At 42.5% G+C, this 27,332-nt stretch overlaps 1 protein-coding gene across 1 annotated transcript in view; it reads left to right on the top strand.

Moving 5' to 3' along the window:
* The first annotated feature begins 1,329 nt into the window (after window positions 1–1,329).
* The window catches only part of wdr43 (WD repeat domain 43), a 50,898-nt gene continuing 24,895 nt past the window's right edge, over window positions 1,330–27,332 (top strand). The window contains exons 1-9 of the mRNA XM_084309887.1: window positions 1,330–1,556; window positions 2,913–3,050; window positions 12,399–12,520; window positions 14,416–14,536; window positions 16,274–16,392; window positions 17,886–17,988; window positions 22,138–22,202; window positions 23,818–23,977; window positions 24,088–24,174. Of these exons, the coding sequence (XP_084166013.1) occupies window positions 1,344–1,556; window positions 2,913–3,050; window positions 12,399–12,520; window positions 14,416–14,536; window positions 16,274–16,392; window positions 17,886–17,988; window positions 22,138–22,202; window positions 23,818–23,977; window positions 24,088–24,174 (1,128 nt within the window). The 5' untranslated portion in view covers window positions 1,330–1,343. The remainder of the gene's footprint in view (window positions 1,557–2,912; window positions 3,051–12,398; window positions 12,521–14,415; window positions 14,537–16,273; window positions 16,393–17,885; window positions 17,989–22,137; window positions 22,203–23,817; window positions 23,978–24,087; window positions 24,175–27,332) is intronic.

Raw genomic sequence — 27,332 nt, forward strand, 5'->3', positions numbered from 1 at the left:
TTTAGTCCCTTGTTTGAGCCGAATCTGGGTTTTACATGATTTGTGGAGCTCCCTCTGGTGTTGTGATCGTGGTATTCACTGACCTTTGGGAAGTATTTTGACATGTACATGGGTACCTTGGTCGCGTAGTGTATCTTGTAGACCAGGCCCATTGCAAGTTGCTGTACTCTGTCGTCTACTCTAAGCCATCCTAGGTTGTCAAAGTGGGCAGGGGTGAGGTGGGTTCTAGGAGTTAGGTCAAGCAGTAGTCTGACTAGCTTGTTTTGAGATGTTTGTAATTTGTTTTTTAGTGCCTTTGAGGTGCTTTGGTACCATGAGGTGCAAGCATAGTCGTAGTACCCTTGAATGAGTGCTCCTGCTAGAGTCTTCAGGGTATTCTTGTTTACCAGAGAGGAGATCCGGTACAAGAATCGCGTTCGTTGGTTGACTTTTTTTTATTACATTGGATGCCATTTTGTCACAGGAAAGATTAGCCTCTAGGATGGAACCCAGGTAGGTAATTTCATCTTTCCTTGTGATAATATTGTCACCCACTGCAACCGAGAAGCCGTCGGTCTTGCTGAGTTTGTTATTTGAACCGAAGAGAATGGACTCTGTTTTGCCCATGTGTAATGATCGGCGAGCCATATGCAGATTTTGCCTAGTTCCGAGCTGAGGGCTTTTTCAACCTGTAACTTGTTCTTGTCAGAGACCAGCAGGGCTGAGTCGTCTGCAAACAGGAACAAGTTGCAGTCACAAGCTGACGACATGTCATTTGCATAAATTAGGAATAGTAGCGGTCCTAGTATGCTTCCTTGTGGAACACCACAGCTCACTGTGAGGGGGGGGGGGGTAGGGTACCGTTTACTTCCACCATCTGTTCCCTCCCCTCAGGTCTGCAACCCCTTAACAATTGTGTGTATTGAGCTGTACTGTACCCATTCTGCAATGTTAATTAAATGTTTCAATCAATCAATCTGCAATCTGTTAAATAAAGTTTTTATTCATTCATTCATTCATTCATTAAGGCCAATCAGGGCGCGCAAACCGAACGCGGAAGGACAACTGCCTTGGGTAAAGTATTCACGCAGCCGGTCCTGAGGACCTGCAGCGGCTCTGCAGCTGGATACTATTGGTTGCTGTTGTTGCACTTTACCGTAAACGTGTTCCGAACACGCCCATTGTCTAACAGCAGCCAATGGGGGAAGACGTAAATGAAGCCGACGACGTGCCACGGCGCCAGTCCGTGGAGGAGGAGGACCACGTGGTTTCCCCACACACACACGTCACGCACACAGACAGAGACCACGTGGTGTTCCCACACGCTCACACAGACCGAGACTGAAGGAGCACTAGCTTCACAAATGGCGGCCGACGGTGGCAGCAGCTCTACGCTGGTGGGGCTACCCTGCGTTTTCTCACCCAAATCACGACAGTACCTCGCGTTGTGTGCCCAGGACGGCAGGCTTCGCATTTGGAACACGGACAATAAAACACTTCACCAAGAATACGTGCCTTCTGCCCATTTGAGTGCCACTTGCACCTGCATAGCATGGGGACCATGCCGGACAGTCAAGGTAATAACGTGGGGATGATGTGGAAGAGAAGCTAACGTTAGCTTTAGGCCTCCGGCGCGACCCTGGTGTGAAAACGGTATCTAACCCGTGTCTACGGTTGATCGAGAAAGGTGTCAGTCTCATTTTACTTGCATTGGCGATCTGTGTCGCCGTTCTTGTCCGTTCACCGTGATGTTAACGTGATAGAGGAGGGGTGTTCGTGTGATAGCTCGCCTCCCAACATTAACTGCGCAGGACGACGCACATGTTTGTGGCACATGGTGGTCGTTGGACAAATTGTGCCACGATTTGTCTTTTTAGTTCATCATTCCATAGCGAATTTAACTTTAAAGGTTACTTCGTATAGCTGACTTACCACAACTACGGTCTTACCCGTCATTTTGTAGTGTTTGAAGTTAAAATGTCGTTCGTGATGAGTTCCATCTAGCTAAGCGTGTTAGCCCTAGCAGCCATTATGACACTTTGAGTTGACGTTCAATAAAGTTTAGTCTCTTGGTCATGTTGTTACCCTGATTCATGATGTAACGTTAAACGTGTCTCTCGATCATCTAGCTAATTGGCCGTCTCCAAAACACGTTAGATAATACTAATAATACACAAAGTAATCTACACAATAAACCGGGGAAAATAAAGGGGAGAAAGCAAGGTGGTCTCATACTTCAATACAGTTTTGTCTCGGTCATGTTACCCTGATCATGTAAACGTGTCGGTGTCTGTCTAGAATGATCATCTAGCTAATTGTTGTGTGTGACTGTGTATCATAAACAGAAAGCAATAACTATCCTGACATGCTATCTTAATGTAGCTATATCTCATTGCCATGCTATAGCTAGCAGTTTGGGCGACCACCTCTATTCTTCTTACTCTATTAACTTGTCAAATGTGTCGCATCATGTGTTAATTTAATTTCACATTTGTTAGCGGTTAATCTTATTGGGAATGGGTCTCGATTTAAATCTTAGCTGTGTTTAATTAAAGTATAAGCTGTTGACTCATTTAGGCCCCACAGGGGACAGCCATCTCGTCATCAGTTCATTTGTGTAATGGGTCCTGATTTCATGTTATAATACTGATTTCTTAAGATTTATATAGCGCCATGGGTCTCATGAAAGGCGCTAATATAAATCTAATAAATCATTATGTTGGGTTGCGAGCGCTGCTCTATAATGATGGCAGCCCGTGTTATATGTATAAAAGACAAACTGGTCAGAATTTGCCTTGCATTTGGTTCTTGCACCTCAAACCTCCCAAGCATGATTATTGATCATCATTGTCAATCGCTGGAACGCCTAACCCCATGTCAGACGTGAAACCGTGTGGACTGGTCAACAATGTATTGTGTGTGTGATGTTCCAGGAGGGACCTCAGAGGAAGAAGCGGAAATCGGAGGCAGCAGGGCAGGTGGAGGAGAAGGCAGACCTGCTGGCAATGGGCACAGCAGCCGGCAGTGTCCTCATCTACAGCACAGTGAAGGGGGCACTGCACTGCACACTAGTGAGTTTGTTATTATCCTCTGCATGTTTTATTAAATGGTAAATGGTGCATTTATATAGCAGCTTTTATCCAAAGCGCTTTACAATTTGTTCCTCACATTTTACCCATTCACTCACACATTAACACACAGATGGCAGAGGCAACCATGCAAGGTGCCAACCTGCTCATCGGGAGCGGTTATGGGTGAAGTGTCTTGCTCAAGGACACTTCGACACGCTGCCCAGGAGGAGCAGGAATCAAACTGGGAACCTTTCGATTACCAGACGACTGCTCTTCCTCCCAAGCCACTGTCGCCCAATATTGGGGATTATATTAGGGATGCACAGATACCCATACTGGCATTGCATACATGGCTGATACCAGGGTAAAATAAGGCATCAGCATGGGTGGATTTTCCCATTACTTAAAACCAATACCAACATACCAAGGCTGGTAGAAATCAAAGCAGACATACTCCGTTTTCTGTGTTTGTTACATTGAAGCATGTTAACTTTGGTCTCGAAATGGAGTGAATTCAAATAATCGTTGGTACTAGCAGTTCTAGGAAGGTTACTGATTACTATGTGTGAAGTGGCCTCCAGGTCAAAATATTGGTTCTGACAAATTACATGCTAGTGCCACCAACTGATCACCAACATACCAAAATTATGACTACGATACCTGCCTAAACTGTCTTGATACTGAAACGATATGGCAAAAACGCAAAACATCAGGAAAAGTAATAATAAGGAATAATCTATTAGATGACAGCCCTGACATGACACACATAAATGGATTTATACATGGACAATGGAGGATAGGTATGTACACTAAGTTTGAGCTCTTTTATTAATTGTACAATTGATTAACTCCTTATGCTGAGGGCACATTAGCATAAAACGCTTGATGATTGCATACCCAAAGTAATTTGTGATTTTCTACTTGAACCACTTGTAGCACATGCTTGAGTCTGGTCTCTTTTTAAAGGAAACCTTCTGAACTTTCTTCCAGAACAGGAGAATAATCGCTCTTGAGTGCTAATGTAATACAGTTGGCGGTTTGAACACAATGAAATAAAAGTTACTCATGTTTTGTTTACTTGTTGCTAGATGCCTGTTTTTGAGTTCCAGCTGAGAGGTAGGAGCTGGAAAACATAATGGTTCCAGAAGTCTTATCTACAGTACACGTCCAAAGTTTAACAATCCCACGGAAAATGAGTGTTTTACACAACTTTTTCTAATGGCATGTTTATGCGTTTTTCCAAAATGGCCACTTGGAGTCTCCAAATGGCCATTTGAAGACCCTATGTCTCCAAACGCTATAACTCTTGAACGCTTCAATGTACAGTCAAAATCTTGGGCTCTAATGAAAGGTTAAAATAGAGCAAGTGAAGCATAAACGCATCCCATTGACAAACAAAGCACAGGCCCCTCCCCCTTCGAGCCCCAAACTAACAAAATAAATATTTACTGTATGAAGAATAATCTCAGAACGAAGCATTTTAAATACATGGCTTTCGTTATATATCCCAGTTTGCAGAATTTCATTGGCTACAAAAGTGGCCATCATTTTCACCGGTCAGACGTGATTGGACCGATTACCGGAAGGCGAAACAGGAGGTGGTCACTTTTTCAGAATGACACTTGTTGGTTGTTTCATCTTATTCCCGGAGATTGCGGGCACCTAATACGTTGAGTAGGGTGTCAATCGAACGGTGACAATCTTAGCTTTCAAGCAATGTATTGGTTCATTGCATTGGCATAAAAGCATTGGATCGCCTTTGATGCCTTAACCCAGTGGTCGGCAACCTGCGGCTCTTTAGCCAATCAGCTGCAGCTTTTTTTTTTTTCTTTTTGGATATCGATGTCATACTGTGACTAGAGCTGCCGCGATTACCGCATTACCGCGGTATCGCTGTTACATCACGGCCACCGCAGAGTAGGCTGAATACCGCGTCACCGCTGTTTTTTATAATAATAATAATAAATTACCCTCCTCTCGTTGGGCTTGCGGCTCTGCAGATATACCCTACTCCTCTATCGAGGTTCCAAGCGACCCTATTGGGTACCAGAAAAGTCACGTGAAACATTGCAGACCACTGATTGGTCAGAAGAGAGACGCGTCACACGTTGTAGCGTCATGCAGTGTGTTACCACCAATCGGCAAGCGCGTATTAGGTTTTTACTTCCTGAATGTCAGCTCATCACAACACGGCTAATAACGTTAGCTTTAACTCTCCGCCGGAGTGGACTACCATCGCTCCTAAGGAGTACTAAACGAGACATAATGATTTTACTGTCTGCAACGAATGTTATAATAAAAGCCCTTCGTTCTATACACTTGTCTGATTGAAAACTTTATTAACAGACCGCAGAATGGGACAACTCAGCACGCTCTGAGCAAAGAAAGGAACTGAGATATGAATAGAGTATTGCTTGCCTTGCTATTGTCCGGTAAATACGCTGATGTTATTGAACGTATAACTATATAATGTTAATGCCACAAAACGAATGCCTTTATTATAAAGTAGTAACTTTATAGTAATAATAATAAGAAAGGGTCGGGGGGGTTAGGGGTAACCACCCCTGCCGCGACACCGAGTGAACGGCGCACGACCAGAGGGGAAACTTCGAATCCGTGTTTCACTTTCAATAACTAATGCGTGCTTGCTGAATCCCAAACAATATTCATGCTGCAAAGTCATCCTCTAAAAATAGACATTTAGACTAGAGGCAGGCTATATGCTATAAAGAGTAGACTACTACTAAAAAAAAAATGCATTTTTTGTGTGCGTGCGGTAATAACCGCGGCGGTAGGAAATATTTTGCAAATTTGTGCGGTAAGGAAATCATCGATACCGCGGCAGCTCTAACTGTGACACTGAAATGAAAAAATATTTCATCAACTAAGATATTTAGTCAACAAAAGGCTTACCTGTATGCCTGATATGTGGTGTGAAATTTGCGAACAACGATAAAATGTACTTTTTATTTGATAGATTTTCCACAAATAAGGGAAGGACTCTAATAGAGCTGCATAGTTCAGGGTTTTATTTCAAAGTAGGTTTACAGATGCAAGTGTTTTTTCTCCTTTTCTGTGTTTTATTTCAAAGTAGGTCTACAGTACACATGCTAGTCTTTTTTCAAAGTAGACTACTTTTATTTTATAAATGTTCCACAAATAAGGGAAGGACTCAAATATACCTGAATAGTTCAGGGTTTTATTTCAAAGTCGGTCTACAGACACCAGTGTTTTGTCTCCTTCTGTTCTTTATTAAAAAATAGGTCTACACAGCCAGTATTTTTTCTCCACTTCATAAGAGTTTGAGGTTTTACTTTGTTATAACAGGTAAAAACGGCAATTAAAAAGTCAAACATTTTCTTTTTGTTGCTTTATAATCCCATTAATGCAACAAACTGTGTGCTGTGTGTATAAAGTATAATACATCGCAAATTACTTTGGGTATGCAATTGTCAGGCGTTTTATGCTAAATGTGGGGTATGCTTGGGGATATATAAAATGTTATACACTGTTATCTTTATTTTAAGGGTAAATAGGTTGTGCGGCTCCCTGAGCATTTTATTTTGTGGGACGGGGGAAAAGTGGCTCTTTTGATAGTAAAGGTTGCTGACCCCTGCCTTAACCTGTTAAGCCCTAGCCCTATTTTCTGAAAATCAGCCTAAAATACATAAGTAAATGGAAGATTGCTCCACTTCTACAAGGTCCATTTGCATGTTCTTGGTATCTAGGGACATCTATGGACCTCAGGGAATGTATTCCCAATGTCTGAAATATTGTGTCTGTTACTAGGCTTGAGTACATTGTGATGAAACAAAGGAGAATATAAATAATGATTTTTCTTTGCATCTTTGACGGTGAATAACACCATGCTAAAAATGACCAGGCATGAAAAACTCATTCAGCACCTTCTTGAGATCACGTGTACAAAAAATCTAAGGAAATTAATAAAGGGAAGATGATTAAACAGAAGGTTTTGTAGATACAGTACTGAATTCTGCTATCCGGATACATGCAATTTGAAATATTATTATAGAATATAAATTACCTTATTATAGCCAACCCGCACATCTATGTATCGGGCCAAATCTCCTCTTTCAAATGGCAGAGTTCAATTTGGATTTAGTATCACCAGGCCACCGAGAATGAAGAATGAAATCGACTGCATGTACAGTTTGATCTTGTTTTCATGATCGTGGGAAGCCAAAATTGAAACTTGATTAATCGCCCAGCTCTATTGGAAGTTGGAATCAAAATGCTTGAATCTTCCCAGAGACGTGCAGGGGTTTTAGCAAAGGCCTGTGTCAAGCGAGCAGCAGGATCGTTAACTTTCAGTCAGTGTAACTGAGGGGTACAATTCCCTGACTGTATTGTTAAGTATGGTATTATTAAACCACTACCTCTTGTACTTTAACTTCTGGCCATCCAGTACATGATATAGATATGATGAACACTTTCCCACCTGATGAAACGAAGTCCACACAAATGTACAAATCAGCGTTTCCGTTAGCCGGTAATTACCGGTATTTGACTGGCAAAATCTGTTGAAGTCCGACAAATTTAATCTCTCCGGTCATAGTGTCCGGTGAAAATAGTTCCCTCTGGGCACAGTTTGATTATTTGAATTGTATTTGGATGGGCTGGAGTTGGGTGGCCTATGCGATGAACGAAACAATCATTGCGTTTGTTGTCGTTGCTTCGCTCAGCGAGAGCTTGCTGCTGGATTTGCGGAAGGCATGCAGCTGCAGACCCACAGAACCCACCAGCTTTGCTGGCACAGTGCGGTCCCCAGACCTGGAAAGCTGCTCTGCGGGTCTGCAGCTGGATGCTTCTTGCAAACTAACTGCGGCGCTCGCGCTGATATTGTTGGACCGGCTGCTTGGTGGAGCAACGATGAAACGAATGTAATGAATCGTTCGTCGCATGGGCTATTTAATTTTGGCCTGTTTTGGTACGGTTCGGGTGGTCAAGTTGTGCTTGGAGGGAGTTGTTTTCACCGGACATTATGACCAGCACCAAGTCGTTGGGACTAGGTGGAGATATACATCACGCAAACCCACGATAATGTTGCCGTCTCTCTGCCAAATTTCTCAGTTCTTCGCTTGATATAATTAATACAAATGTCCAATATAACGGAATTCGTTAGCTCATAAATGTGATTATAACAGACTGCTGTTTATTAATGTCGGGCCGACTGCCCACAGACACAGGTCTATTTGATTTAAAGTCGGCAGCAGCACGGAGTCTCTGGACTTATTTTATTTGGAATATAATGACTGTATACGCAAAAGTAGCCTAGCTTTAAGTTAAAATATTATAAATCTACATGCCTTGAGGATGTCATTCTTTATATAGCCTGTTGTTTTTAAGCTCAATAAACTCTGACCGGAATTTCTCTCATTTGACCGGTAGATAAAAATCTACCGGACCCTGAGACCGGCAACAATTTTTTCTAACGGAAACCCTGGTACAAATCGAATATTTAATATAGCAAAAGGTATATACAACGTTCACTTGTTTACACTTATGATTTGAAATGCACTTGTATGGCAAATGAGTATTCGTAGGTAAATCAACATTGAATGTCCAATCTCTGGTTACGCAGGGAGTAAGTATACAACCCGGTTCTTTAGGAAACTATAGCGATGGTACTTAAATGATTATAGCTGGATACACTAAGGGGGGGGGGGGGGGGGGGGGGGTCCCGCTGGTTGTAAGACAGTAGGAGGGGGGGGTTAGAGAAGCCGCTGGCGGTATCCCATCTGGCCGACGATTTCTTGGGAGAATTCAAAGTCTTGAACACGGTGCCCACAGAACCTCGGTCCGCAGACGAATACAGCTGGACCCTCTGGTGGACGGTAGCTGCCGGTCCACAACGGAGAGACGTGAGGCGACCTCACTGGTGTAGAGCGCTGTCTCACCTGGAGTCCTCTCCGGGGGGTAGTTCCAACACTCCGCAGTGTTGGCCGTTATCCATGGAATAATCAAAGCACCCAAAGCATAATCCAAGCCGTGGAAGGCTCGCCGTCGTCCGGGTAGAGTAATCCAATGTACAGGTCCAGTCGCCCTGGCCCGGAGCTCCTCGGATGCAAGCACCACTAGTGGTCTGCCCAGCCTGGTTAAGACTCCAGATAACGTCAGGAACGATGGGGGTGCTGCTCACTTTATAACTCTAACCGACGATGCACCATACATAAATAGACTATTATTAGCTTAATAGAATACGTCCAACTCGACGGTATAGTGCCAAACTATGACAATTCAACTATTAATCCACACGATATCTCAATGCCTATTCTGAGGCCAAGTAGGCCTTACTGCACCACACGTGCGTCGTGGGTGAGGCTTCGCGTCTGTTACTCGGTTGGAGGGTAAAGAACTAATGGACTAAAAGAAAGTTCTACTTTACTTGCGCCATATATATATGCGCTGTGAACAAATAGTACCATTCGTATTTCGCCAGACGTATTCCTACGCGGAACCGGGCTTGCCTCGGCATGTTGGGCGGCACGATTGAACTTGAACCTAGGGGTATGGCTGCTGGCGCCAGGTTCTCGTCCAATGGTAAAATGAAACTATTATGGGCTGTTTAGTAGACTAAAGGGATATTCAGTGCATATTGTACAAGGAATATACAGGGGATATCAAACGATATACAAATACTATTTAAATATATATATATAAATAAATATATATATTCGGTTTAATCTGATCCTTCACAACAGTCAGTATTTATCTAAATAAAAGCTGCAACGTTTGCGGTTTCAGCTTTTTTGGGGTGCCGATAATATCTTATTTTTCTTAAAGGAAAATTCCAACATTTTGGGAAATTAGCTTATTTGGCATCTACCCTGGAGTTAGACAAGAAGATACATACCCTTTTTCTTCTCTGTGCATGCAGTAGGAATAGGAAGACACGCACCGTTAGCCTAGCTTAGCGTCAGTCACTGGAAGTAGGTTCCTCCATTAGCCTAGTTCCAAACGTCTTCCTACTCCTACTGCATGCACAGAGAAGAAAAAGGTATGCATCTTCTTGTCTAACTCCAGGGTAGATGGCAAATAAGATAATTTCCCAAAATGTTGGAGTTTTCCTTTAAAGCAATATTGTCGGTGTTGGCCTCTTCTGCAAAGTTTATCTTTTGACTATTCCGACTTCACTTACTCCTGCAAACAAACATCAGTCCCTTCATCTTGCAAATGCATCAAGGGGTGACAGTGGCTCAGGAGGTCATCTGGTAATATGAAGGTTCCCGGTTTCGATTCAAAGTGTTCTTAGGCAATACACTTAAGTTACTTAACCCCTAACTGCTCCCAATGAGCAGGTTGGCACCTTGCATGGTTGCCTCCACCATCGGTGTGTTTGAGTGAATGGGTGAATGTGAGGCACAAGTTGTAAAGCACTTTGGATAAAACCGCTATATAAATACAGTCCATTTACCATCGAGGTGAAAAGAAGGCTCGCACGAAAAACATGACGTGTGACGTGAGGCCCTTGATCTACTCAACCAAGTTTTATGTCTGCCTGGTTTAGGGATGGGTACCGAATTCGGTACTTTTAAAGGTACCTACCGAAACACGTCAGTACTACCGAGTATCGATTCACGTGAGATCCACCGGTCCCAACTTTCGGTACTATGCGCAAAAAAAATAACAAATCCGATGACGTCACGTTTTGTTGACCACAAAAACGAAACCGCACGTTAAGGCACAATACATGTTCTCAAACTCTCTTTGTGTGTTTGCAATTCATGGGGACTGGGGAGTATACGTCTCTGATATCTATCTTGGTAGTGGGCAGGTTGTTAGAAAGTGTAGCTCAGTTTCCACATCTGCTCTGTCTGACATGGCTGTTAGCCTAGCCACGGAGCGTCTTTAGAGGAGAGGAGATTGAATCCAGGACACAATGGGACACTGGCTCTGTTCATTTATTTACTACAGATGACAAACGTGTTGTTTCTGTTTTTCTTTTTTACATACTTGCGCCACACGGAACAACTGATCACTACAGCCCAGCATCATATTACTGTAGCCAGTCTCTTGAAACACCACTATCTCCAAACGTTCTTTTGCTATGTGCTCGCGCTGCCACGGTGGGTTTTATTTTTAGCGGTCGGCTTACTCCTTCCATAGTTTCACATATTTGTAACCCGTTTAACGTTCTTAAGCTGACGTAGGGCTGGGCGATATGGAAAAAAATTATATCGCGATAACGATATGATAATTTTATTTTATTTCTCGATATCGATAATTATCGAATTGTTATAAGTATATAAAAAAAAATTTTTTTTTTTTTTTTTTTTTAACAACAGATGTATGTTTATTTTGCAGCAATTCTTTGTCATTGCCGCCATCTTTAGTGTTACATCCCCTCACACTCCAGTTCTCAGGCTGCAGCTGGTTTAAAAGCTAAAGTAAACCGGCTTCTCTGCTGGCTGTGGCTCCAGAGGAGTTGAACAGTTCTGGCTCTGCTCGTTTATTTTCGATCTTTTGGCGCTTTTTTGGTGGACAAACCACCGCACATGTGCACTGTGACTCGTGACTGGAGTCTAGTTCTGCTAGCACACATAGCCTACTGTGTACAGACGGTTTCAAAATGTATTTTAAATTAGAAAGCAAACAAAATAAATGGACAAGAGAAAAAGAAATCTGAATTTGGTCAGTATTGTCATTTGGACAAGCAAAGCCATTACTTTAAGTTGCAGGCAAGAAAGACAAGTCTGTCCACTGTCTCTGGTTTTAAAACTGCCCTGTTGCAGGTAAATAATAAAAAAAAAAAAAAAAACACGATTTTTCGATTTTTTTTTAATTTCGATATTCGATATCGATTATTAAAATATATCGCGATATTTATCGTTATCGTTATATCGCCCAGCCCTAAGCTGACGTTAGCTAAGCTAACCGTCGGACATAACGTTAGCTCCTAGGGCTACAGTGCAAGCCGGCACAACTCGGGACAGAAGAGTAGAGGATGTGACGTCGGTAAACAAGCCACACACACACACCGCAGCAGAGCGGGTCTTCTCCAAGCGGGAGTGGAGCAAAAAGAACTGCTAGAATACTCAATCAGCAGCAGAGTAGTTCATTGCTGCTAGATTGTTTGTTTGTTTAATCAGTTGTAAAATACTTTACATTAGTAAGTAATAATAAAGTAATAATAATACATTATTTATTTATTAAATATTAAGTTTGGATTTTTTTTTTACAACTGAGGTAGGTAGATAACATTTTTAGAGACTAAAGTACCGAAAAAAGGTACCGTTGGGTACCGGTATCGATTCACAGGTATCGGTTCAAATGTGAAAGGTACCCATCCCTAGCCTGGTTGCTAATGTGTGTTCTTCTGTCTGGCAGGATGGAGGTCACAGTGGAGGGGTGAACTCTGTCCAGTGGCACCCTGAGGACAACCTCTTGTACAGCGGCTCAGACGACACGCACATCGTGGAGTGGGACCTGCAGACGGGCAAGACACGCTGGTCAGTACCTTCCGCCTCACTCGCCACAGGGTGGAGATGAGCACCTCCGTCAGTGTTTTGACTTGGGTGAAAATGCACAGGCAAGGTTTTGAGTGGAATAATGTGTTAAAACTTTTGCTGTCCTACAGGGCCATTCCTAACAGTTTCTTAAGACTTTTTCTGGCCAGGCTGACTTTATTTTTTTTATGTCACAGATATTCTCAGTTGGTGGCACTAGCACGTAATTTGTCTGTCAATATTCTGGCCTGGAGACTACTTCACACATAGTAATAAATAATGTTCCCAGAGCTGCTAGTAACAACTACTTTAATCGATTCATCCAATGATTACTTTGAATGATTAAGCGGTGTGTGTAAACAATTCATTTTAATCCCCAAAAAAGGTAAATTGAACATCTTAAGTTTCCTTGCATTTAATTTTTCCTGTGAATGCCTGCTGGAATTTAGCTAAGTTTAACAGGGTCTTTTAGAGTATCTTTGAACGATCTTAGTGTTTCTGAATTAAATGACTATTGTTCTTTTGTATTTCCATCAGTCTAGACTTTTACATTTAACATTTAACTGCCACCAGCTGCCAGCAGTCGTTTTTAAACTATTTATTTTTGGCAATCGAGTTATACCATTGATTCAGGCAATTAATGGTGACACCCTAAATGTTCATACATCGATACATGTCGTCTTGGGTTGAAATGATTGTGCCGCCGTGGCTAGACAATGCCATTATCATGCACCATTTAGATGGAGGCTTCTTTCTTGCTCTCTCGCTCTCTCCAGTGCCACTCATTTCCTTTTCCAAAAGGAAATGTCCAGGTCCTTCTGTGCCACAGACGGTAGTCCCAAAGTTATGACAAAGGGGAAAAATTAGATGATTGGTTATCTCATGGAAAAGGCCGTCTCTTTTCCCACAGGAATGGCTCGTGGCTGAGATGTTGCAAATACAGGCTCATGGCTGAGATACTGCCATGCAAGTCTTGTCTGTACTGTTCTCGAAATGGTTACAGGGAAAACGAAGGTCGCCGATTTGACTACAAAGTTTAATCACAAAGCACTCTATTGTAAAACACTGAAGTGTGAAATTCCTTTGGGACAGATAAGATTTCTCCTGCTATGACACAGTGCTACAATTTACTTCTGAACGCTAAGGGACCTTCGCAGAAAAAAATTTGAAACGGAATATTGTGATAGACTTGTAATACATTTATATTTGGGGCGGGGGGGGGGGGGGGGGGCGTGGTAATACAAATGTTTTGTGCTGAATGTTGATTTACTGGTGCTAGTAAATTTTGTGCTGGTGCCACTAAAACCATAAGTAGGTAGCATTAGGGTTTGGTAACTACATCTCTACCAAGTACCGGTCCGATTCAAGTTGGATCAATCGGTGCCACATTTCGGTACCTTGAGAGCACGTAGATTAAGACTCGCCCAGGTAGAAAATAATCCAATGATGCACAATTGTCATTTCATAATAGACACAGACCAGTGCGGACCTTCAATTTTAGAACCTATGACCTCTAGCTATTCAGCCCTGTGTTTGACAGCCCTGTGACAACTCTTCTTGCGAGTTGCGTTGTTTCTATTTCCAGTGAAAACTCCATGAGCAACGGGTCCAATGCTTCTAACGTGCTTTGCATCCCTGCCATTCCTGTATGCCAAAGTCACAGTAAAAACCTAAACTAACATGAGCTGCTAAGGTTAACTAAGCTGGTCCCAAAACAACCCTGGAAACGCTCACAGCGGAGAAATTATCGGTGTGAGATGAGTTTTGTTTTTGCGTAGAGGGGGATTGGCCTCATCTAAAGATGTAAGAAAACCTATGTAATTTTTTTAATTTGGGAGAATGTGTAGCAACTCATTTTTAGGATAGCTTTTGGAATGAGTCTCTGTTGTATTTCACAGCAAGTGGAAGGCGGACCGCGCTGCCGTGACCAGTCTGTGTGTGAGTCCCGATGGCAAGCTGCTGCTCTCAGCCGGACAGATAATCAAGATGTGGGACCTGGAGACCAAGGAGGTGTACAGGGTGAGTCTCTCGGACCACTTCAACAGACTGCCACTTGGGACGTGGGGAGCAATGGATCAGCACTGTGTCGACTCCTCTCACGAGTTACGCTGTTTCTATGTGCTGTTTGTGTGCGAGCCAGTGCCATTCCCATCAACAGCCGCAGGAGCAACGGGTCCAATGCTTTTAACATGCTTTGCATTCTCGCCATCCCTGTGTGCTCAAGTCACTGTAAAAACCTAAACTAACGGGCGCCCCAGTGGCGAACCACATAACGCGCTGAGTCGCGGCACGGCCGACCGGGTTCGATTCCCGGACCCGTTGTTATTTGCCGAATGTCTCCCCCCCCACTCGTCTCCCGTTCCTCCTCTCTCTCTCTCTCTCTCTCTCTACTGGACTGCCCAGTAGTAACGCAATAAAAAATTAAAATCTAAACTAACGTTAGCTGCAGTGCTAACTAGGGATGCCCCGATCACGTTTTTTTGCCACCGATCGTATGAGCCATATCGGCCGATACACTGATGATACAGATCGTTTTTGGTTTTGTTGGTTCTCAAACTACGGGTCGCGACCCAAATTGGGGTTGCGGGTAGGTGACAGCGCATTGGCAAGTTAATGTTCTGGCAACATATCCTGGCTAAATATGCCTCGTTTTATAATTGTGTATTGATAACATAGTGCTGTAATTACATTTTCTAATAAATATCCATGATCAAGTTCAACAACGTGTGCTTTTATTTTGATATTCCTCAATTCCGTGTTGAAATTACGCGATTGTGGGGTCCCCAAAAAAAAATCCTAAATAAAATGGGGTCACGGTATGAAAAAGTTTGAGAACCCCTGGGTTAGCGGCATAGATATGTGTAATATATATATCTATGGTTAGCGCGGCTCAATGTGCGAGAGTAGTCCGTCGTCTCGACTACACTTACTCCCTCTCATGCTCGCACACACACGCTCTCGCACGTTCTCTCTCACACACACTCGCTCTCTTATGCTCTCATTCCAACTCTGCTGAGAATTGGATCATGTTTTTCTTGCGCGTCATCGATCGGTTTTTACAATCGGTGACTAGTAAGCATTATCGGAATTCCCCAATCTCATATTTATACTGAATATCCACCGATACCGATCGCTGGCCGATCGATTGGGGCATCCATTCCCTACTGCTAACATCAACTAAGCAGGCTCCGAAACCCACGGCGACTTTACTTTTAATTTTTGAGGCGATTTTTGTGGGGAAAGTTTGCTCTGCTCCAGTAAGAAAATAGGGGCTGAGCCTGAGTCCCTCCCTCTCTCTCTCCCTCTGCCTCTACGTTCAATGATTTTAAGTAGCCAAGCGTTACACTATTAAAAACGAACTGGATAAATATTCACTTCATTAGCTGAAATATTCTAAAAATCATGTCTGCTATAAGTCATCCCCCCTCTTTTTCGGTCTCTTAAAAAGTATAATTGTGAAAACGTAAAATTTCCCCTCGCAATAATTCTCTCACATTGTGACATCCCTAGTGCAGTGACGCACCGCGCTGCCTATTACCACAATTCGATTCAACCTGTGGGAAACACAGACGGACGCAGTAAAACATTTATTTTTAAAATTTCATCAGAGATTTTGGAGATGGAATCCAGATGAATAAAGTGTATGGAGTTGTTTCCAGTTCTTTTTGATTGGGCTGAACGTTTCCATTATGATGGCTACATGAGTTGAACAGATCATTTGAATGAACAAGCCACTCTTCTCTTGCCTTTCTCTAGAAGTTCACAGGACACTCCACAGCCGTGACGACCCTGTGCTTCGCCACCACGCGACCCCCAGAGAGCAACGGCCTCTACTTCCTGTCTGGGGCGGCCCACGATCGACTCCTCAGTGTATGGTGAGTGCACAAGCAGCCGCCACTCACAAGATGCGTGGAGGCCTATATACGCACACACGTACATACAGTCGGGTCTATAATTATTTGGACATTGACACAATTTGCAGGGTATTTACATCCAAATCACGTGAACAGTATAGGAATTACAACAGTGCCTACATGTGCCCCCCCTTTTACCAAAAGTAATTAGACAAACTAACAATCATTAATATAATTGTCACTTTTAATATTTGGTTGCAAATCCTTTGTAGTCAATGACTGACTGAAGTCTGGAACCCATAGACATCACCAGATGCTGGGTTTCGTCCCTGGTGATGCTCTGCCAGTCCTCTACTGCAACTGTCTTCAGTTTCTGCTTGTTCTTGGGGCATTTTCCCTTCAGTTTTCCCTTCAGCAAGTGGAATGCATGCTTAATTGGATTCAGGTCAGGTGATTGACTTGGCCATTGCATAACATTCCAAATTCGCAAAAAACCATACTGGTTGCTTTTGCAGTATGCTTCAGGCCATTGTCCATCTGCACTATGAAGTGCTGTCCAATGAGCATTTGGCTGAATATGATCAGATAATATTGCCTGAAACACTTCAGAATTCATCCTGCTGCTCAGCAGTCACATCATCAATAAATACAAGGGAACCAGTTCCATTGGCAGCCATACATTCCCACGTCATAACAGTACCACCACCATGCTTCACGGATGAGGTGATATGCTTTGGTTCATAGGATGTTGTTCCAGAACTCTAATCTGGTCTTTCTGTTTTGAGGTTCACCAATGGTTTACATCTTGTGATGAACCCTCTGCATTTACAGTACTCTGGTGATGTCTTCTTGATTGTTGACTTTGACACGGATATGCCTACCTCCCGGCCAACTGTTGTGAAGCGGTTCTTCTTCATCAGGGAAATCATGTTTCTGTCATCCACCAGTGGTTTGTTTTACGTGGTCTTCTGGGTCTTTTGGTGTTGCTGAGCTCACCAGTGTGTTTTCTTTTTAAGAATGTACCAAACGGTTGATTTGGCCACACCTGGTGTGTCTGCTATATCTCTCTGATGGGTTTGTTTAGATTTGTCAGCCTAATGATGGCTTACTTCACTGATGGTGGCGCTTTGGACCTCATATTGAGAGTTGATGGCAACCGATTCCAAAATGTAATGCAAATAGCACACTTTAAATCAACTCTAGACCTTTTATCTGCTCTTTAAATAATGAGTGAATAACACACCTGGCAACGGAACAGCTGAGCAGCCAAGGGGAGGCACATATAGAAATTGTAATTCCTACACCATTCACCTGATTTGGATGCAATACCTGCTAATTAAAGCTGAAAGTCTGCACTTAAAGCACATCTTGTTTAATTTTAAATCCATTGGAGTAGTGTATAATGATGAATTGTGTTGATGTCAAAATATTTATTGCACGTTGTGTGAACCTTTAAGACATTTTGTGGCATAAAATGTATAGCCATCAACTGATCTCAAGTTTTTTTACCACAGGCAAGTGCGAGAGGACGGCAAGGACAAGAACTCGGTGGTGTCCTTCACATTAACGGACGAGCCGAAGCACATCGACCTCTTCACCTCCAACAGCAAGGAAGAGGTCAGGGGTCACACGTGGCTTGATTTTATATGGGGGCTAGGTGGCATCTATGCTTCTGACGGCCCTAGGGATGGGAATCGAAAACCGCTTCCCGTTGGGAGCCGGTTCCTTATTGTCCGATTCCTGGAATCGCATGCCTCCGTGACTATCGATTCCTCTTATCGCTGCCATGTTTTTCCGACAGTTGCGCATTTTAAAACAATAACGTTAGCGCCACGCATGTAGCCATAGAGCAGACTATTTGATTACTTAAGGGCTCGAAATTGCCTGGGCTTTGGTCGCATATGCTCCCGAAATGCTCCCGCTGTTTGACTGTTTCTATGTGCAGTGAAAACTACTTCATGCTTTGCAACCTAGTCATTCATTTAATTCGGGATAACCTAACGTTAGCCACAGAGCTAACGCTAGCTAACCAAGCTCAGACACACAGAGACAGACACACTAAGCTCAGGTAGAAAGGGTGGGGGCGAGCGGGGGCAGGGAGTGTGTGCGCGCGCTGGTCTTCTGAAAAACCAGAGACGGAGCAGTCAGAGGAATAACGACCGGTTTAATGCAACTAACTACAGTTCAATAGATTGAAATTAGTTTAAGATATTGAACTGTAGTTGCATTCAACAGGTCGTTATTCAATAGATTAAATTAGTTTAACAATAAAAAAAAAATTAAATACATTATTTTTCTTAAGTGTATAGTGTAGTTTTTTCTTTTTTTTCTTTTACAGTTTTTATATTTTTCTGACATGGGGGCTCAACAATAAATGACAATCAGAAATGTCAAGTTGCATGTTGTTATTCTAACCAGCTTAGCTGGGAATCGATAAAGAATCGGATCGATAAGCAGAATCGATAATGGAATCGTATCGATCAATTCCCATCCAGGGCTGTACGCTAAGCTTTTTCACTAGGGGCACAGGTGCCCCTAAATGAAAAATTTAGGGGCACAGAATATTTTTTAGGGGCACTTTTTTTAAATAACAACCCAATTTATTTTAATGAAAGTACTGTATATTTGTATGTCTCTAAATGTCTTGATGAATTGAAAATGGAGGACCCTTATGTAAACAAGCCGAAAGTCTTTTTCTGGTCTTCATCCTCCAGTCTTAGCAGTTGTTGTATTGAGCTGTACTGTATTGTACCCATTCTGCAATCTGTTAATTAACGTTTTCAATCAATCATGTAGGGCTGACCCCTATTAGTCGACTAATCGATCGAAAGGAGCCGTAGTTGACTGCCAACCTCTTAGTCGAATACAAAAAAATATATATACCGGTGTATATATCATTTTTTTTCATTATTTTCAAAAGAAAAGAGGCCTAGATACCAGAGGCTAACTGCCTAAGAAAACAGGCACAGAGACACTGAAAGAGGATTTCACCCATCTAATGAACACACTAGACAAATATCAAGATGTATCCATCAGTGGACCAATTGCATGCTTTTGCAGAGGACAAGAAGCCTTCCATCGACTCCTTCAGACATTAAGCACCCCCACAGCCCAAATGGAATCATAAATTATTTTTTTTATTTTTATTTTAAAATATTTCTTTCAAATCTTTTTTATAGTCTACTATCGGCAAATTTCGGCAAATCATAGTCGACTATCCAAATCCTTAGTCGGGGACAGCCATAGACAAATGTATAGAAAAGCTTTTATTATAACATTCTTTCAACAAAAAATTATATTATTTAAGAAAATGTTTTAGCCCTATGCTTGAATATTATTTTGGGCATAAAATAATAATAATAAAATGAATAAATAAAATATTAAATAAATAAATAGGCTACACGTCTCTTTTTGTGTTACAAATTGGGCTCACCGATATGAACATAGGCCTCTTTACTTATGGTACTTAAAAAAGGAAACATCAAGAAATGTGTTTATGGTATTCCACCATGCCATGGAATTTTATTTTATAATGCTCATGATTATTGCTGCAGTCTGAGTCATACAATACTCACTGGCTTTCATAACAGACTAACTTGTCTTGCTCAAGACTTGTTTATGAGTTTTAACAGACAGCACTGTATGTCGCTCAACCAAAGCCCCATGTTCTCCAGTGTTATCCCATAATATCTGAGTTTGCAATTAGGGATGCACGATAATTATCGGGTCGATAATTATCAGGTCGTTAATTATCGGGCCGATATCAGCAATTATGACGTCATCCCGATAAACCCGATAAAAGTATTGATGGCTCCGATTTTTTTTCCACTTTTTTTTTCTTGTCAACGTTCACACGCACAATATATGCTTACTTAGGATTTGACTTGATTCAACAACAAAGCAGTCGGGGCAATGGCAAGCCGAAGACTGTCGAAAATGTGGTTATTTGAAGTTTGGATTTTTTATTGTTTTTACAACTGATGTACCGTACTTTTCGCACTATAAGCCGCACCTGACTATAAGCCGCAGCAGCTAAATTGAATGATGTGTACATATATAAGCCTCACTGGACTATAAGCCGCAGGTGTTTTAATGTTTAATTACCATAATGTAATTAGCATTGGGACACAATACTGTCGGACAAATAACAAGAATTAACTCATTTACAAGTTGTATTAAGTTTAGCAAATAAGGGAATAGATAAATAACATTTCAATGCAGTCAAAAAAGCTATATTTTGATTTTTACATTTTCGGGTTTGGTCACGTCGAGTCACATATAAGCCGCACCGTTATATAAGCCGCAGGGTTGAAAAATGGGGGAAAAAGGCGCGGCTTATAGTCCGAAAAGTACGGTAGGTAGATTACATTTTTAGAGACTAAAGTACCGAAAAAAGGTACCGTTGGGTACCGGTATCGATTCACAGGTACCGGTGCCGTATCGGTTCAAATGTGAACGGTACCCATCCCTACTGACAAAGCACAATACCTGTTGGTTTTTAGTTCACTGTTCATTGTTAAGGGAAACACATTGTTAATGATATTGACGGATTGTGAATTTTGTGATTGACTCAAATTATATTTATTTGGAAAAATAAATATAGTCACTTTATTTGAGGAGTCACAACTGTTCTCTTGGCTTTGTTTTATTCATAGTAGTAACGCTCATGTCATGATAAATCTGGTTAGGTCAAAACTACAGGAATATACATTAAAAAAAATTTATAAATGTATCGGTAGATCCTTGATCCTTGAGGAGCAGAAAGTTATCGATATCTGGGTAAAAAAATCAATATCGTGCACACCTATTTGCAATGCATGTCAGACAGGTACCACAACAGAACAATTTTGATTGACAATCGATTCTGCCAATTACGTCATACCACCTCTGCTGTTCTTACCACCAATCGGCAAGCGCATATTCGTTTTTTTTTACTTCCGGAAAGTCCGCCATTAGGCTACATGAGAGAATCAAAACAACTTTCAGAGCTCGAGCTAATAACGTTAGCTCCCCGCCGCCCACGAGTACCAGCGCAGCAGCAGGAGTAGGACCAAACTAGGCATGATGATTTTATTGCAAAGAAATAATATATATAATATATATTATGTTATAATAACAGCTTTTCTATACATTTGTCTGATTGAAAACTTTATTAACTGATTGCAGAATGGGTATAATTCAGTACGGGCTCGCTGAGCAAAGGAACTGAGAGATATGAAGAGACTAAAGCTTGCTATGGTTGGGTAAATATGCTGATGTTACTAGAGCTAGCCATGTTGCTGTCGCTAACGATGTTAGCCATACATGTAACGGTGGCTACTGCCACTGCTGGCTCACTGTTCTCGGTCACATTTTCATTAGACGGCTCACTAGGTCCAACATGTCGTTACTGGTGGTTTTCTTAATTTTTAGCCTAGTAGCTAATCAGACTGGCATCTACAAGCTGCGTGCACAATCACAGTGAGTGCTCAGTCGATTGTTCATACCTGAGTAGTGTGCAGCTCGCATGAGTGACGTCATCGCGTCATCACACGCTTTGGATTAATTTAGGAGTGAAATGCGAATGCAAGGGTTGAAATCACTACTCGTAAAGGTGCGCCCAAATATTTGTCTCCACTCGCACAGGTTATATATAGGGGCAATTTGCGATAACCTCGTCGCACTGTACACCCCTGCCATCCCTAGACGGCTCAAGGTTCATACTGATGCAGTGATTTAACCCTTCACCATGAATGTTTTTTAATGGCGGTCTCTCCCCTCCCTCAGGCGGTGAGGCTGGCGGTGGTGTGCAAGGACGGACAGCTGCATCTCTTTGAGCACATCCTAAATGGGTACGGTGAAACCTGATTTCCTGGTTTGTTGGTTGAGAACTAGGATACTGGTGTTTTAATTATTTGGCTAATGCTAGGCTAAGATGACGCCTCTTGTCAATAGCAACGGGATGGGTGGCTACCCTCACAATCTGGCCTGAAAGTGGGAATGGCCGTTGAGTTACTGCCCACCAACGTTGAGAAATGTAACTCATCTTCTGGGTCTTAAAGGTAGAATCTTGGCAAAAGAGCCACTCTTGATACTGCCCCCTTTTTTATATATATATATAAGTGCGGCTACGTGGCGTAGTGGGCAAGGCGCTCGCCACGAAATCTGGAGACGCTGGGCTTGCCTGTTCGAGCCCAGCGCTCCACATTTGCTTTCAGTTTAGCTGGTCGTCCGTACTAATACACATTGGCCGTATTAGGAGGTGGGAAACTGATGGGTGGGGATCGGGCGTTGTGGACAGCGACTCCTACAGGTCGGTTGGTGCGCCTGCGCAGTAGAATCAGGAAGTGTCTGGGGCAGCGTGAGCCTCCCACGCGTTACTCCTCGCCACTGAGAGATCGAGCTGCGCAGGTGAAAAGATGCGACTGCTGTTACCTCAAGTACCGGAGGGGACTTGTGCTATGTATGACTTAGTCCACATTGCAGCCGGCTTGTGGGAGGCAAGAAACAGCGTTCGTGACAGGGGAGGGTTGAATTGGATGATACGAAATTGGGATGGGAGAAAACATAGAAAAATGGGAGAAAAAGTGGATAAAAAAAAAATAATATATATATATATATATATATATATATATATATATATATATATATATACATATCAGGGTTCACACAAGGTCCTTGAAGTGCTTAAAGTTCTTGATTTTTTTACACAAAAAAAAGTCCAGGCCTGGAATTCCTTGAAAACAGAAAATTTAACAAGGTGCTTAAAAAGTAATTGAAATTCAAATCAACCATTCCCATTGAATGTTTTGTTCATCCATGATAAAAAAAACTTCGGAATCAAGAAATATATATATATTTTGTTTTGTTTTAATTAAATCTGACTAGTCGCTGTCTTGTACGCTACAACTGCTTTTCCTCATGTCTTCTCATGTGATGCTCTAGCTTGCTCTATTTGGCAAGCAGTGCTTAAAAAACTGCATTTAAAAGTGAATTGTATCCTTGAAAATGAAAAATAGTGCTTGGAACAGTACTTAAAAGTCCTTGAATTTAATTTAGCAATGTCTGTGGGAACCCTGAAATATATCTGATGTGCGAGTTGCAGTTGAGTGGGGATAGGGGGATAATAATTATGGTATGGGGTTATATTGCTTGCCACACCTCAGGTTCTGCCAAGAGAGGTCTGCAGAAATCCACACTAAAAGTGTGTAAAATATATATCACTATATATAGTAACTTATTATACTAAGTTATTCACTCTGTTAGCCACTCTGCCCCTAATGGTGGCTCACAGGCATGGCACTTTGTGTAAGACTAATCTCAATCTATGTGACAATGCTTCCAATCATGACGCTGTGTGTCCTTGTTTAGTGTCGTCGTCTGATACTTGTGTGTAACTGGGAATCCGTATTGTGGAGGCTGTATTGTTGTATCCCTGCTCACGGCCTCTGAATGTCCCTCATCCAGGCCCTGTAAGAAGCCCCTCTTACCCTCCTGCACGGTACAGATGTCCGGGGTGGAGGACTCTCCGGTGCCAATCCCCCTACTGGCCGCAGCCCTCAGGACAGACGCACGGGCCGTCCTGCTGGCCTACGGCAACCACCTCCAGCCCGTCATAGAGGGAGTGGTGAGTGCTCCTCCTCCAGTCATTGACCCACAGAAACAATACATTGGAAGTGGACTGTGTGTGTGTTTACATGGTGCTTGATTCACCCTCTTCTCTCCTTATCTATGTAGGAGATCAACACGACTGAGAGGCACGTCTGCCTCACCCGGGATGTCCAGACCACTCTGTCCCTCTCCATGGAAACCATGGTCTCCAAGGTAACACTCTACCCACTCCTACCTCATCTGGGGGGACGCAGAGAACGCAAAGCATTTCATAGACTGACAGTGTCACTAACTCACTCATTTATTAATTCAGTCCGTCACTCTGCCACTAGTGGCGGTTCATATGCATTGCACTTTGTGTAGGCAGGGCTCGAAATTGCGACCCCCCCCCCCCCCCCCCCCCCGAACGTCCCCTTCTCTGTACATTCGCTAGTTTGTCACTCAGTATGTGCCTTGTGAGTTGACAGTGACCATTCTAACCAATCAAACGTGAGCTTGACGTTCTTACCTTTAATGCTGATTTTAGATTGGTTAAGATTAGCCTTCAAGCCTTGCACGCTGCTCGCTAGGGATGGGTATCGTTAGGATTTTATCGATACTACTACTCTTATCGATACTGCTTAACGGTTCGGTACTTTATCGATACTCTTATCGGTTCTTTTTGATTTAGCAAAAAAATTATTAAGAACAGAATCGACATTGCTTTATTATTCTTTTATATATCTATATTACTCCACATGGCTACTTTTTTTATCAATTAATACAAGCAGTCAGATAAATTAACTATTTTGGGACTTTCTATTTTATTTAGTAGTAGTGGTCCTGAGTTAAGCTGGTCCACCCATCCGATGTAAAGGCTAACTTTGGCACATCTTTAAGCTCTGTGATAACATTGGCCTTTTCAACATTATACCAGGCAGGAATCAGTGTGTTACTGAGGACATTCCTGCAGGGAGGGGTATATTTGCAGTTGAGAGCATTGGTCATCTCCCTACAGTAAAGATTAGAAATGATTGAATTATTGTAAATTTGTGTGGAGTGGTGGGAATAGCTGCTTCAATAATAACTTATAACAACAACAACAACAACAACAACAACAACAGACAAGTTAGACAACTATGTATACAAAAAAAACGATATACACTGAATGATTAGTTGTTACCTAAAGCCCTTGGACTCCACTGTAGAGAAGGGGTGCAGGCCTTTGACAACAAACTGGGTCACAGCCCTGTGACACTCGTTCACCCTATCCTCTGTCATCCTTCCTAGATGCAAGGGAGAAGGGACTTTGGGTGGTGGAGGATGTGTGGTGGCCCTGGGCTCACTGGCCTGGGACACATTGGTGGCTGACGCCTCAGCTTGACGATCTATAAAAAGTTTTTAGATTGTAGTATTTGTAGCTAAACAATTATTTTGTTTATTAGCCTATTTGTAATAATTCGTTATTAGCCTAGGAAACTCCGTATATTGGCTTATCGCCTGCAGTGGACGTGGATGCAGATGGAACAGTGCGCGCAGTCAAATACGGCGCATTTCTGCACACTAATATCTTGTTTTGCCAACATGTTTTGATAGATTGCTCGTATTGCCACCCTTACTGGCAAATGTTTTGTTGCACTTGTGGCAACCTGCGTTGTATTATATATCCATACTTTAGAACGCTTCGCAGTTCGCTCTATCCGCCATCACGACTGAGTGCATGCAGAGGCAAAGCTGTCTGTGTGCAGCGCGCTTCAGCACGGGCGTCGGGGGACAGCCAATACTATCCACCTGCAGAACCCCAGATCCCCGCAGGCTGAGGATCCTCAGCCTGCGGATCCTCAGCCTGCGGGGATCTGGGGTTCTGCAGGTGGAAGCATCTCGGGACAGCACTAAGGAGGAACACTAAGGAGTACCCGTATGTGTAGCGACTCGCGAGGAGTGTGTGTAATAATGATGACTCGCTGCGGCTCGCTTCTCGTGCAGAGACAGAGAAAGGAGAGATCGTTGGCAACTTTTAAATAATAATAATAATTTCTCTAGAGTATCGATAGCAGTACCGATGACGTCGGAGCTTATAAATACTCCGGTATTTTCTAATATAGTACCGGTTCCCGTTTAAAACCGGGGTCCGGGGGTCATCCCTACTGCTCGCAGTGCCCTCATTGACCCTCCCCCTCACAGACCCGACCAGTGTCATTCGCACCGACTAGCAAGCATGCAGCTCCTCTTTTAACATCACTGAAGCATTAAACAATGGCCCAGTAAACTATTCACTTTAGTTTAATACATGAGGCGTTGTCTAACGTTATCTAGCTGGCTAGCTACTGATAGCTCATAACATCATTGGAGTTAGTTTTTGCAGCTGTGGCTACCGTTAGCTACCTAGCAACTGTAGCTAGCTAATACGGGCTGTGCTGGCTGGCTACCTTATAATTCTCAATGGAGTGGAGCTAACTAACTGTACAAATCGATGTGATTGGCTGAGACTGTATTTTGTACGGTTGTGGATTTGGGTAGCCAGCTAGCTGGCAGTTCATAGTGCAGTAGCTGTCTGTTGTTGGCTGAAATATCGAGTTTTCTCATAGCCATCGATTACTCACGCCCACCCCTATAAGCTATACAAAAAGAAAGTTTAATGTGACTGATCTAGTGAGCTATAATCGGAATATTCCACCCATAAATAGCTCATGTCAAATATAAATAACAACGTTTTGACGTTAGCCAGCTAGCTAATAGTACAGTGATATGTTGCCAATTGATTTCAGTTGAATAACGTTAGCGAGATTGGCCTACGTTCCGTTACATATTCATAATCATGAAAGTGTAGTGCCGAAGGATAGGATAGACGACGCTAAACATGTATTAAACATCAACTCAACGTCAACACTCTGTTGATGTCGAGCTAGTTTGCCGACAGCAATGTAATATGGTCCGTGCGGAACCCTTATCCCCAACACATAGTTCCGTGTGTGAATTATGTTGAGCCACCACAAAAGATGAATCCAAAGTTTAATCCAGTAAGAATATTACTAGGCTATATAACATACATCTGTGCAAGTAGATTACATTAGCTAAATGTATTGCCCTTTTGACATGTACTGTAGCCTACATATTCATAATCATGAAAGTTTATTTGGAAGCATTTTATATTCTGTACATACCGGTAGTTTGAAAGTGGTCAGCCATTTCACTCTGTGTGTAATACAGACAGTCTTCACACATTCATAAATGACACTTACAGAAAAGCGTATTGTGCACTGTAATAAAATACTTTTTGTTCAATGGGGTATTTTATTTATGTACCGAATACCGTGAAACCGTGGTATTTTTGCCCAAGGTTATCGTACCCTCAATGTCATACCGGCACATGCCTAGTCTACACTACTAGC

The sequence above is a fragment of the Notolepis coatsorum genome (assembly GCF_963971535.1).
Source record: "Notolepis coatsorum genome assembly, chromosome: 3".
Classification (NCBI taxonomy): domain Eukaryota; kingdom Metazoa; phylum Chordata; class Actinopteri; order Aulopiformes; family Paralepididae; genus Notolepis; species Notolepis coatsorum.